Below are 13852 nucleotides of genomic sequence, written 5' to 3' on the forward strand. Positions count from 1 at the left end.
TTCAAAGTGCGGATGAAACGGATGTTGGACGGGCGAGGATGCACGTTGCACAGGTGGAAGGATATTGCAATTATAGTGTGTGCGATAATTTTGTAGTTGTTATCATTTTGGCAAAGCATAACAAGCATAAAAACGCACAAGTCCCGCAGTTGTGTCAGCAACGAACAGGACAAGTATACAACAGTCAGGCAGGCAGGCAGCCAAGCCGGGCACGGACAGCAGGTGGCAAGTAGTGCGAGTAATATACATTTTGATGTACAGCCAATTGTTGGTGTTATTGCGGTTTCAGTTGCGTTGTTTTGTTTTTTGTTTGGTTTTCGTGAAATTAATGCGGTGGTTATGTGGTAAAAAGGATTTCAGCAGCAAATTTTAGCATTTTAAAATACACATTGCCACATTTTGGTTGTGATTGTAGCAGTTGTTGTTAGCGGCATTATTGATGTTGTTGGTTGCGTTGGTTGGTTGGTTGGTAGTTAGTCGCAAGGGAACACACAAAATTAGAAAAGGAGAACAAAAACAAATATTTCATTAGTATTAGTAGACATACAATATTGAAGCATGCACATTTAAATAACTTTTTATTGGCTAATTTTGGTATTAAATATTTATAAATATTATAGCATTAAGCACTTATAATTGCGGTGCAATTTTCATAATATTCGAAAAATGGTCAAGTAGAAAAAATGTGATTTGATCACACACTTTTGTTTTGTGGCGCTCTAAAATTTAATCGTAAATGTGGCGCAATGAAAAAGTTGCACTGGCACACTTTTTCATTTTTATTTATCATTTTTGAGGTTTCCAGAGGCCATTTGAGTGAACATTTGAAAGTACAAAAAAGTGATAATTTAATTTATTGTTATACGATTATTTTCACATTTCGCTACGATAGGGGTATACATTAGGATGCGCCTTATTTTCCAACTTTCTGAAAATAGCCGCGTCAGCTCATCATTCTATCAGCTAAATAGCAGATGCGTGAGTTTTAAAATGTTTTTGTTTTTTTTTGGTCGCGGTTTAGGGGTCGGTTCTACCACATGTCCCATATGAATTAATAATATGCTTTCCTACCAATTATCGCATGCGAAACACTTGAATTAATTGAACATATTTAATAAATAATGCCATTCAGAGTTTACTGACGTAGCGGTTAGCCTTTCTCCGCAAACAGTGACAGTAATTGTGATCAAAAATTTTGAAATTTTAACGAAAATTCGACAAGTCTTATCTTTAATATGATCTTTATTATGGAATGAGCCATATTTTTATAAAAAAATAATTGAAATTAAAATATAAATAAATAAATATAATAAATGATTAAATAAATAGAAAAAAAAAAATCTCAAAATATTTAATTAAATTTTTCATTCCGTAAAAAAATAATTTATATTAAAAGATAAATTAATAAATACTAAAGGCTTCTCCAAATAACTTATTAAAAATTTCCCTTTCATAAAAAAAATAATTTAAATTAAAAAATAGATAAATAAAGCTCTCAAAATAACTTTTTAAAATTTTTCGTTTTATAAAAAATAATTTAAAGTAAAATATACATAAATAAATAGACAAAACTTGTCGAAATAACTTTCTTAAATTTTTTCATTTCATAAAAAAATAATTAAAAGATAAATAAATAAATAAATAGAAAAAAACTCTCAAAATAACTCATTAAAATTTATTATTTTATAAAAAACTAATTTAAATTAAAAGATAAATAAATATATGTGACCTGGTCTATGAAAAGGTAACTTACGTGTCAAAAAATCATTTTCCACTTTCTTGTTGATTCGAATAGTGTGTGGAAGGCTCTTTAAAATGGTGAAAACCAGAAAGTCATAATTTGTTTAAAAGTTTGTTAAAAGTAAAAAAAAAAGAAAAGTACAAATACGAAAATACAAAAGCTAACTTATTTTTTAAAACGATTTCTGCGATTTGCATTAACTTTTTCCTATTTATTTATATATAAAAAAAATGTTTTTCACTGCTTCTGTGATTTTATTGATACTGTGATCTATGCTGAAGAAAATAAGCCAACCCGGATTGAAAAATATTAATATTTAAAAAAGTTACGAGGGTTTTTAGAAGTTTAAACTTTAACTGCTGTTTTCTCGAAAACTTGTTTTCGCACGTAAGGTACCTTTTCGTAGACCAGGACACATATACACAATACTTCGGAAAATAACTTTTTAAAATTTTTCATTTTATGAAAAAAAAAAATTCATATTAAAAGATAAACAAGTACAGAGTAAAGACTTCCCAAAAAATTAAAAAAAAATTTTCATTTTATAAAAAAAACTAATTTAAATTAAAAGATAAAAGATAAACTTCTGAAAATAATGTTTTATAATTTTCCATTTTACAAAGAATTAAAATTACAAAATAAATAAATTAATAGACAAAATTTCTCAAAATACCTTTTTTAAATTTCTCATTTTATAAAAAAACTAATTGAAATTAAAAAATTGATAAATAAATAGCAAACATTTCTTAAAACAACTTTTATAAATTTTTTATTTCCTGTTAACTTTCTTAAATATTAGGTTCTTTGAGAATGCGAAAAAATATCTTAGTTTTTTATGTTTTCGAATAGAGTAAAAATAACAAAAAATCTTATGTCAAATAAAAAACAGCCTAATATGTAAGGTGGCGCAAATGAATCACCCTATGGGAAGATATGTCAATGATATTCGACACTTGTGAACTAGACAGCTGCAATATGCAAATAGACAAAAATTGGGTACCCAAGGCTAAAGGTCAAAATCAAGATTTCTATCTCTCAAAATCATTGTTTTTATTTAGTGCAAAAGTTATTCAAAAACAAAATTAGATGATTATGTATAACTTAACACACATATAATATATTATGAGTCCACGACACATTTTTTTTAATTGAGTGCATTTTCGTACTCGACAACCATCACCGCAGCGTTTGAAATTTGATTTTTTTTTTTGTATTTTGAGAACCACAGTATCATGCGTGATGTGTCAGAAATTTTATTAGACATTTACCAAATTGGAAGATTTTCGCTTTTACTCTTTATGGACAAGTTGAATGAAATCCTGTACGTTAGGTGGACCACCCTTTGGTTACCTATATTCAAATATAATATATATGTATATAATTGGCGCTTACAGCCTTTTAGGGTGCTGGGCCGAGCTCCTCCTCCTGTTTGTGGCGTTCGTCTTGATGTTGTTCCACAAATGGAGGGACCTACAGTTTCAAACCGACTCCGAACGGCAGATATTTTTTATGAGGCCACCGCTATTAGAAAATAACATTTTCATCATTTTGGTCTTTCACCGAGATTCGAACCTGCGTTCTCTCGGAATTCCGAATGGTAGTCACGCACCAACCCATTCGGCTACGGCGTCCGCCTATCGCTATATTCAAATATTATAACTTTCCTTATCATGCGGGAAAGAAAAATGTATGATAATTGATAGCCTATGGCGTATGAGTAACATTTCAAACTGCGATTGCTTAACAGTGCTGGGTTTTGTGCGTTGGGGCGTATGAGTGTTAGATATGCACGTCATTTGGTAGCTTGTGCTTCTGGATTAATAGATTTCGAACTTGCATAGAACAATTTTTTTACTTTAACTTAAATTTAATTAACAAGGATGTCAGCAGTACTTTAGAAAGTTCCAAGTCGATTTAAGTGGTTTTGCCGAGAGCCCACATATATGCAATGTATCAAACAGAGGTCGGCATTGCGAGTGTGTTGGTGAGCACAGATTAATCGCACTATGAAGATTAATCGAAATATGAAAATAGCTGTAACTGTTTGTATCGCCAAAATATCGTTAAAAATATGCCATTTTTCAATTGAATTGTGCGAATTAATTTGGCACTGGCTACCCCTACCCTAATAGGCCGTAATCGACTGCGTTTTCGTTTTCGATTACACGTTTGATCACTAGATAATCCAGTCTTGTCCAGATAAATATTGAAGCATTTTAGCTCCTTTATTTATTTAAAATCGAGCCTCTGAACGTTAACATAGATACATAGATATTTTAACATACGAGTACATACATACATTAGGAAGGCTGAAGAAGCGGCAAACAAGGCAAAATAACTTATAACTAGTAATGTTTACTTTATTCAGCTTCGCCGTGTACCTTGCTTTGTTTCGGCCGCATGCAGTGCTTTGCTAAGTCACTGGGAGCTCTAATGGGTCTATGTTCGATGGAATTCTGTAGTATCGTTGCTACTTCATTAAGCAGTGTTGCTCCCTCTGCTTGTATTGCAATATCTACTATTTATTTTTCTAAATGAAAATTACGAAAATGTGTATGTGTGTTTTTGAAAAAGAAAATAGTTCCATTTCTATTTCAAAAAAATTAAGTAAATTTTCGCATACAATTTTCCCTCTAACAACACATAAATATTGTATTGTACATACACTCAGAACATGGTATATAACCCATCACAACTTTGCTCATTCATGTAAAGATGAAAAATATCGTCTAATGAACGTCTGAGTGGTTGTACTTCTAATGTTAGCCAAAAACGTCCAAAAACTTTTGCCACTTCACTTCAATAGACGAAATAACATAAAACTTTCATACATATGTATGTATATGGGAATATAAGAACGTACGAGCGCTAAAATAACCTGCATATATACATTTATGTAGGTATGAAAATATTTTGTGCGCTTTTTCCGAGTTATTAACTTAAATGCTAAGGTATGCCGTGTAAGTTGGTGTGTGTGTTGTAAGCCTGTTTGGCGATAAGTGCAGCTTTTATGCCCACATATCTCCACATATATGTGTAAGTGCGCACGGATACATACGCTCAGTTTTCGCGTCGACTTACCGTTGTAAATCCATGTGATGTTGGGATTTGGTGCACCAACTGCTCGGCACCAAATAGTCGCGTCCTTGCCATCCAATGCGGTTACGTTTTGTGGCGGTTTCTCCATCACAGGCGCAGAAGCTACGGGAGAAAAATAAAAATAAAAAACAGAGTTAAAAGAGTTGGGCTAGCACAAAACAACAAAAACAAATAGCTAAAACGACACAAAGTAACACGAGAGTGCCAAAACTGCAAAAAATAATTTTCGCGCAGTGTTTGTTTTATAAAAAAAAAATCCAAGCAAATAGTGTTCAAGTACAGTTACAGTGCATAATGGAAACAAAAAAAAAAACAACGAGCCCATACGTGCGGTAAGGTTGGGGGTGATCAAGGGTGTACAATCAAGTGGTTTATGTTGGCGCCAGCTGGTCAGCTAACCGGTAAGCCAGCAAGCCAGCCAAGGCAGGCAGCTAACAGACCAGTGTCGGGCCAATTATTCATTTACGAACTTTGACCAGCTTGATAGGCAAAAAAAGGTGTAAGTGCAAATAAAAACATACTAGGTGCTTTGTGTGCCTACCTCAGTGTGCTGCAGAGTTTACTTCAACCATCATCAGGCAGGCAGGCCACTCAAATTGTATGAAATGTTTTTTAGTGTAGTAAATATGCAAAAAGGGACAATCCTTGGGCAAATATGAGTACAGGTGCTAGCGTATGCTATATGAGGTTGGCAGGTAGTTTTGTTTGAGTGTTTATTAGGGTGGTTAAATGTTTTTTTTTCCACTTCGTTCCAGCAGATTCAGAGTCTACACAAAATTCGAAGAAAAAGTTAACTAGAGCAAAAGTTGGCTTGAGAGCAATTTCGAGCCCCCGAAATCTTTAAAGAAGAAGAAGACAAATCATTAATACGAAGTTAATATGGCGATTAATATTGACTATGAGTGCTGAATGCTATTTTTTTTTCGAACAAACTTGTACACTTGGGGATTTATTGGTGCGAAGAATTTATTTTTGACATCTATTGATTATTTCATGAACCCAATGATGGCACTACAAAGCAAATTATATTTAATTTTTTAATAAAGAATCTTTCAAAAGTGACGCCTAGATGTCAGTGGTGAATTCTTCTTCTTTGTCAAGTAGATAAATGTAAAATTTTACACGATAGACAACGCATTAAAATTATTCAAGCTTACGATGAAAATTATCGGTCCTTAACACTTTATCGACCGGTTGTGGTTGAGGCTGCCACTCAGTAAGTACCGGCTAAATTTTCACTATGCATTGTGTTGTGCTTATTCCTTTTGTTTTAAAGTAATGGAATTTTAACAACAACAATTTTAGTCAACAACTCAAATCTGGTTATGAGCCATATTTTGATTAAAATTAGAAAGACCTGATATGATATACATTTTAACATGTTTTATTTTAAAACAAAATCTAGGTGCGTCTTTTGAAATAATCTTTATTATAATAGAAAAAGTGGCGGTATGTATATTTTTTATACGTACATCAAACGAAAACTTAAAAACAAAAAAAACAAAAAACAATTAAATTTTACTATATTTGAAAAAATTAATAAAAAATTTTTTTTTAAGCAATTTTTTTTTTTTTCAATTAAAAAAGTTTTTACAAGTATTTTAATTTTATATCCTCTCAACTTTCAACAGGAGGTGCCATAACTTTCTCTCAATTTTCGTACTAGTTTCTTTTAAAATTTGCTTGGCTCGAAACCGATCTTAGAGTTATTCTCTAGTGGACTTTTTTTCTTAGAATTCCATGTAGAATCCGCATCTGCCAGGAACGATGTCGAACGATCATTCCATACAAACTGACCCACCCTACTGTATATATGTATGTATTAAGTGCATATGCATATTTATATTTAAGCTACTATATATTATATTATTTAAAGTGATATACTATACACATACATAAATATTGCATGGTAGTGGGAAAATTGTGTACCAAGTGGTGATGAAGGTATTAAAATGTTGGCATATCTGTGGAAATTCCCCGTATGTTGGAGTAGCATGAATATTATATTTAAATACATATAAATATGTATATAACTTTTGACTGGGTTGATACTTGCGTGTTAACATATGTATGTTTTTTGCTTTCGTATACAAAAAATAAATGTTGAGATGTTTAAGTGAAGTGAGCTGTTCGCCACGGGCACCGACAGCACAATTTACATACAAAATATAGGCACACACATTGCTTAATTGCAGCCAACAAGCCAATCACAAATTTTTTGAACGTAAAAATGCGTATTATTTTTTTAAATAAGTAGAGAAAACATTTTCAGAAACTAACAGTAGAAACAGGTGAGTGGAAACACAAAATGAACGAGTCGAAAAGCAAAAATCTACCTGATTTATAAGCAATGAATGTAAGCTAAATGAATGCAATAGGGACACAAGGGACGAAAATAAGTAATTGAAAATAAGTAACAAAATGAACCATTCAAAACATTTTGCCAACAATTTCAACTCGCATTTTAGCGCCGTTGATATATCGGGACTCGCTTTTCACTGCTAAGAAAACCATACCATCCGCTTCAAAAATGATTGACCGCGGTAGATATTTACTTATACAAATATTTTTATTCAGCTGCTAATGTTTTCTGTGTAAAAGAGCAAACTCATATCTTTCTTGTCTTGAGGTCAAAACAAAACTTGCCGGTAGGTCATGTAAACTGCACTCCTCGAGTCATATGGGCGAGAGTAGGGCCATTGTTATGTTTATTATTATTGGCTTTGTTATTATTGTCAGCGAATTTATTTCACTTGCATGGGTTTTGATACAACTTTTTCATAAGCCCTATTTTTTGTTGCATTGTCACTGCCATTCAAATTTCGAGTCTCTACTTCACCGAGAAGTTAGTTTAAAACAAAGAATATTCTCCTTTACGGGATTTTAGTCTGATGGACGGCTTTCAACAAGACAACGCCTGTTTCTGGCTTCAGAAGGTTCAGCACATGGCGCTTATATAAGGGGAAGTCCAAAATAAACAAGGCTGGCGTCATAAAAATGCTTTTGATAGCGCCATCTTCTTAATGAATTAGTGCGTTGGAAGTTACATCTTTAGCTGACTTCCAGTGAAAGCTTGGTGACATCCGGTTCAGTGGAAGCGATGTTATTGGGTCTAAAGTGTCAGTTTGTTTGTGTTATCGGTACAAAAATGAGTTTCGAACAAAAAGCTAATATCAAATTTTGTTTTAAAATCGGTAAAACTTTTATCGAAGTATTTGAATCAATGAAAAAAGTTTATGGCGATGATCGTGCCAGAGTTCAAGAGTGGCTTACACGTCTCACAGATGGTTGTGAGGACATAAATCACAATGAACAGTGATCACCAAAGTCAGTAATCACCGAAAGCTCCATCGAAATTGTTCGTAAATTTATCAAAAATTAACCGAAATCATCGTTAAAATTCATGGCATCTGAGTTGAATATCTCCAAAACATCGATTTATCGCATTTTAACTGATCATTCGGGTTTACGAAAGATCTGTGCACGTTGCATTCCGCACAAGTCAACTGAGAACCAAAAATTGCTCAGAATTCAACATTCGAAAGACCTCATTAAAGAGGCGAGAAAAGACGCGAACAACAATGTAACTGCTGATGAAACGTGATGTTTCCAACATGAACCTGAAACTAAGCGTCAAAGTGCCGAGTGGAAAGCCCCAGATAAGCCACCCCCCCAAAAAATCGAGGTAGAAGAAGTCGATAATCATATGCTTTTACGATTCCAAGGGAGTTGTCCACAAGGAGTTCGTGGCAACGGGCCAAACCGTCAACGCAATTTTCTATCTTGGCGTTTTGAAGCTTTTGTTGCATCGTATTCGTCGAATTTGCCCTGAATAGCGCGAAGGAGGCAGCTGGTGCTTATCGCATGATAATGCACCATCTCATCGATTCACTCCTATGACTGACTTTTTTGACTTGAAATTACATTTTAGCCATCATTCACTCACCCCAAAGCTCCTGTCGTTTCTATTTTAGCTCAGTCTTGTTTATTTTGGAAATCAGCTTGTATGCATCACTGGCGCTCTTAGAACCACACCATCTGATGCTCTGAATACTATTTTCTTTTTATCTCCCTTAGATTTAGCTGGTCAACAGAATGTAGGAAACACTACTGCTAATCAATGACGCGATTTAAGGATCGGATACTTGAATACTCTAGTAAGTTGTTTACTACCAGAATTCCAGCTAGATGTAAGTGGATCGACAATATAACAAATCTCGTCGGAAAAACTGGCTACGGTTCTTTACTGATGGCTCAAAGCTTGACCATAATGTTGGCTTTGGTAGCGTATTTCAGGCTAACATTTTAGCCATTAATGAGGTAGCTGTCCGGTTAGGCAAGAATGTGAGTACCTTCAGAGAAATTATATTTACTCCGATAGCCAAGAGGGCATTACATTTTTTTGGTGGGGTCGTCTGTTAACGAGATGGAAGAATATTTCCGAATCCATTTGATATGCGTGCCTATAGGTGACATGGCATAGTGGCATACCGGGGAATTGTAAGGCAGATAAATTAGCGAGAGTGGGCACTTACTACTCGCTTCCCTCTTGATATGGTTGATTGTAGGTATACCCCTCTAAACATACAAACTGCGTGGTGCAAGCAGCATTGTCACTTCAGGCAACACGAGATGTGTTGCTAGTCTGACATGTAATGCTACAAAAGGAATTTGGCCAAAATTGGATGCTAGGCGCTCAAAGGCGCTACTTAATCGTCCCAGTCTCATAGGTCGAAATGTACAAAGATTAAATGCACATCATTTCTACAACTGCAGAAAATGCAAGAATATGGAGGCAGAAGAGTCCGTTAGACACCATCTCTTTTATTGGAAAAAGCGCTGCAAAATTTGTATTATATTTGGATGCAGGATAACTTTGAAGGGCGCAAAATAGATATTGTTGATGAATAAATGAATATTATTCGACAAAAATGAAAATCCACCTTTTTTTAATAATCCTCTTATGCATGGCTATTCACATATTGATAATTAACTAACGGGACTGAATTTGCAATAGAATAAGTACGCACGATTAAAATGATTTAATTAAATTATAAGTCGTATATGTAAGTATATTTGAAATGCGATTATTGTCGAAATGCAAAAGAGAGTATTTAAAACATTTTTAAATACTCATGCGACATATGGCAAAATCGAGTTATGAGCGATTCCATGTAAAGTGAGGCAAGTATTTTGGACATTGGGTACATTGTACTAAATTTTGGATAATTTATAGGCTTGAGTATAATAATAAGTAAAATGATTTTGTTTTTTGTAAACTTAATAATTATGAGAATTGAGCAATGTTGAAAATTTCAGTAAGAATTTTTTATAGTGAAATATTTTTTGTCTCTTTTAACTTTTTTATAAAGGGCCCGCCATCTATCGTTACGGATTTGAACTAGGTATTATTTGAAGAATGGCAACACTTAGCTGTCATCTGGTTTGACAGAAAATTAGTTTTATTCTTCCGCTGAACGAAAATGGTTGTGTATACGCTCAAAGAACACTGGGAAATATTGCGACATTACTTTGAAAATCATTTTACTTTGAATTCATGAAAGATGAAGACTTTTACTGAAAAATCATCTCTTCGGATGAAGCTCATTTCCATCTCGCCGGGTATGTTAACAAGCAAAATTGCCGCATTTGGGGCTCAGAAAACCCACACGCACTCGAAGAAAAGCCGATGCATTCACAACGAGTCACTGTTTGCTGCCGATTTTGGTCGAGAGGCATCATTGGTCCATTTTTCTTCGAAAATGAGCGAGGAGTGGCCGTAACCGTCAATGAAGAGCGTTACCGGGCCATGTTGAGCGAATTTTTGTTCCGAGAAATTGAACAGGAGGATATTGGTGGCATTTGGTTCCAACAAGATGGCGCTACTTACCACACAGCGAATGCTACGATCAATCTTTTGCGCACTGTCTTCGAAGATCGCTTTATCAGCCGAAATTCTTATATCGTTTGGCCGCCTCGGAGCTGCGATTTCACGCCGTTGGATTATTATCTTTGGGGTGCCGTCAAAGACCAGTGTTATGCCAACAAACCAGCAACAATTGATGCACTGAAGACCAACATACTCGATGTCATAGCTGAAATACAGCCGCATACAATCGAAAATGTGTTGAAAAATTGGACCGATCGTATGGGATGGTGCATGGCTAGCCGAGGCAGCCATATGAATGAAGTTGTGTTCTATCATTAACCGGAAGGATTGTACTTCAAAATAAAAAAACAGTTTGGAAAAATATTGAGTAGTTTTTTTTATAGCATTTTTAATTCCGTAAAGTTATATGGCGGACCCTGTATTTTTGGAAAGTTTCAGGATAAAATATACTTTAAAAAAATTTAAAAAAAATTATTTTACACAAAATTTTACAAAAAATGGTTTTATTTAATATTGGAAATTTCGGTAAGAATTTTTAAAATAAAATATTTTCGGTTCTTTTTAACTTTTTTATATTTTTTGAATGTTTTAAGTGAAATTTAAAATACACTTAAAATATTAAAAAAAATTATATCATTTATTAAACTTTTTTTTTGTTTTTTTTTGAATGTTAAAAACTAAAATATCTTCAGTTTGGTTAACATTTTCATAATTTTTTGTTTAATGTTTTAGGATAAATATAATAAAAAGAATTAAATTTTTTTTGTTTTTAACACCCTCTCTCAGATTATGTTCAGTAAACCCTGCAAAATTTGATCATGTGATCCGAGTTATGAATATACAAATACGTACAGAGAACGAGTGAAAACTCAGTACAAAATAGTACTCTAGCGACGCGCTAGCTAAGCACCCGTACTCGTATATTACAATCGATCGTATACTAGTCGCTACGTATATTAGTAAGTAAACAAAAATTTTATACATTTAATTAATCTTAAAATTATAAATTTTGTTTCAATATTTATTCAGTCTACTTCTTATTTACTCATGCGTACAAATAAAAGAAATTTTTAGAAGAATTGAGTGCTCAAAATCTTGGATCACTTGACATGGAATCACCTGGCTCCTGTGAAAAACTGGCGACCGGCGACGACAGTGTACAAAATGCTTGCAATTTCAAAAAAATATATTCCACAGAAACTGCAAAGAAGTTGTAAGTGCATAGCACAAAACGTTGAAATTAATTAGCCTTGGGTGGTGCTGAAAAACAACCGACAAAAAATTATAAAAATTCAAATAAATATTCGCTTAGCGAAGTTACTAAAAACTCTATGAAACGATTTAATTAATGGAAATTCTAAAACGTTTTTCCTAAGCGTGGGTGCACATAGTGGAAAATACGCTTTAGTGATGAAGATTGCTTGCGCTTAATAAGACAAATGCAGGTGAGGGCAACCAACCGTGCGTAATAATAATAACACCTACAGTGGAAAGCAAAACTGTCCGGATGTTTTGCATTAAGAAAGAAAGGTAATGAAAACAATACAAATATAGGTATATTATTAAATATATGTATTTTTTCATTTAATTGAATATTATTTTAAATTATAAAGCACAAAAATTCATATATTTGCTTCAAGAAAAATAGAAAAAATTAAAAAAACAACAATTCCATTACTCGGACACTTTTGCACCGATTTGTGTTATACACATTTCACGATATTACTTTGTTAAAATGTAACGGTATTTGTTCCGTTATTTTTTTTTTCTTGTTGCTAGCTCGTTGCCAATCTTTTACTCCTGTATTTTTGCATTGTTGTTTGACCTGTGAAGTGATTAACTTGATTTTAAATTCAATAAAACAAAAAATCTTTAAAAAATCTTTTAAATGTGATAAATTGGTTGAAAAATAATAATTCATGCCGTAAATTGCTGAAAAGTTAAATTTAAGTAAATCTACGGTAAATGATATAAAAAAATGATGTAATGAAGCTTGCAATAATAACCAAGGTGGTCGACCAAGACTGCTTTCTGATGATGATGCCCGGCAGATTGAGCGTTTGCTACATGATAAGGCCATCAAGACTGCAAAAAGTATTGGCAACGATGTCAGTTCCTGGACGGCCAGACGCGCATTAAAGAGAATTGGTTTAGTAGCCAGTGTGAAAAAGAAGAAGCCAGCACTTTCCGATAGAAATGTGAAAAGACGCCTTCATTTCTGCAAGGCCCACGAAAATTGGACGGGAGATGACTGGAAACGGGTTATTTGGAGAGACGAAACGAAAGTGAACAGATACCAGTCTGATGGAAAAGAATATTATTGGCATAGGCCGCATGACCGCATCCAAAAGCACCATGTGAAGGAAACGATGAAACATGGTGGTGGCAGTATTATGGTGTGGGGATGTTTTACCTGGTGGAACATTGGACCTTTGGTGAGAATCCAAGGTATAATGAAGAAGGAGGATTATTTGAATATTCTCCACACAAATTTACCGGATTTTGTTGATGAGAGTGCTTATCCGGCCGAAGAAGTTTTTTTTCAACAAGACGGGGATCCGAACGCTCGGCTAAATTAGTTTCCACCTGGCTACAAAACCAAACTTTTAGGACAATGGAATGGCCTGCACAAAGTCCAGACCTGAATCCCATAGAAAACTTATGGGCTATTGTTAAGAGAAAGCTGGGAGCATATGAAAACCCTCCGAAAAATGTTGACGAGCTTTGGGGGAGAATACAACATGAATGGCGAGCGCTTGACCATAATATCATCCAAAAGTTGGTAGAGAGTATGCCAAAACGTATTGAAAGCGTAATTAAAAATAAAGGCCTTTGGACGAAATATTAAATTGGCAACATTAATTGATTTTAAGCAAATCCCGCAATCAGTGCAAAAGTGTCCGAGTAATGGAATTGTTGTTTCTTAATTTTTTCTATTTTTCTTGAAGCAAATATATGAATTTTTGAGCTTTATAATTTACAATAATATTCAATTAAATGAAAAAAATACATATATTTAATAATATACCTATATTTGTATTGTTTTCATTACCTTTCTTTCTTAATGCAAAACATCCGGACAGTTTTGCTTTCCACTGTACGTATACTTAAGTATGGCTGCC

The 13852-nt window shown here is 33.8% G+C and overlaps 1 protein-coding gene across 1 annotated transcript in view; it reads right to left on the reverse strand.

Annotated features, from left to right (window-relative positions):
• The window catches only part of LOC128858204 (protein sidekick), a 102842-nt gene that overhangs the window by 42406 nt on the left and 46584 nt on the right, over positions 1–13852 (reverse strand). The window contains exon 5 of the mRNA XM_054094272.1: positions 4823–4942. Within this exon, the coding sequence (XP_053950247.1) occupies positions 4823–4942 (120 nt within the window). The remainder of the gene's footprint in view (positions 1–4822; positions 4943–13852) is intronic.

This window comes from Anastrepha ludens, chromosome 3, assembly GCF_028408465.1.
Source record: "Anastrepha ludens isolate Willacy chromosome 3, idAnaLude1.1, whole genome shotgun sequence".
NCBI lineage: Eukaryota > Metazoa > Arthropoda > Insecta > Diptera > Tephritidae > Anastrepha > Anastrepha ludens.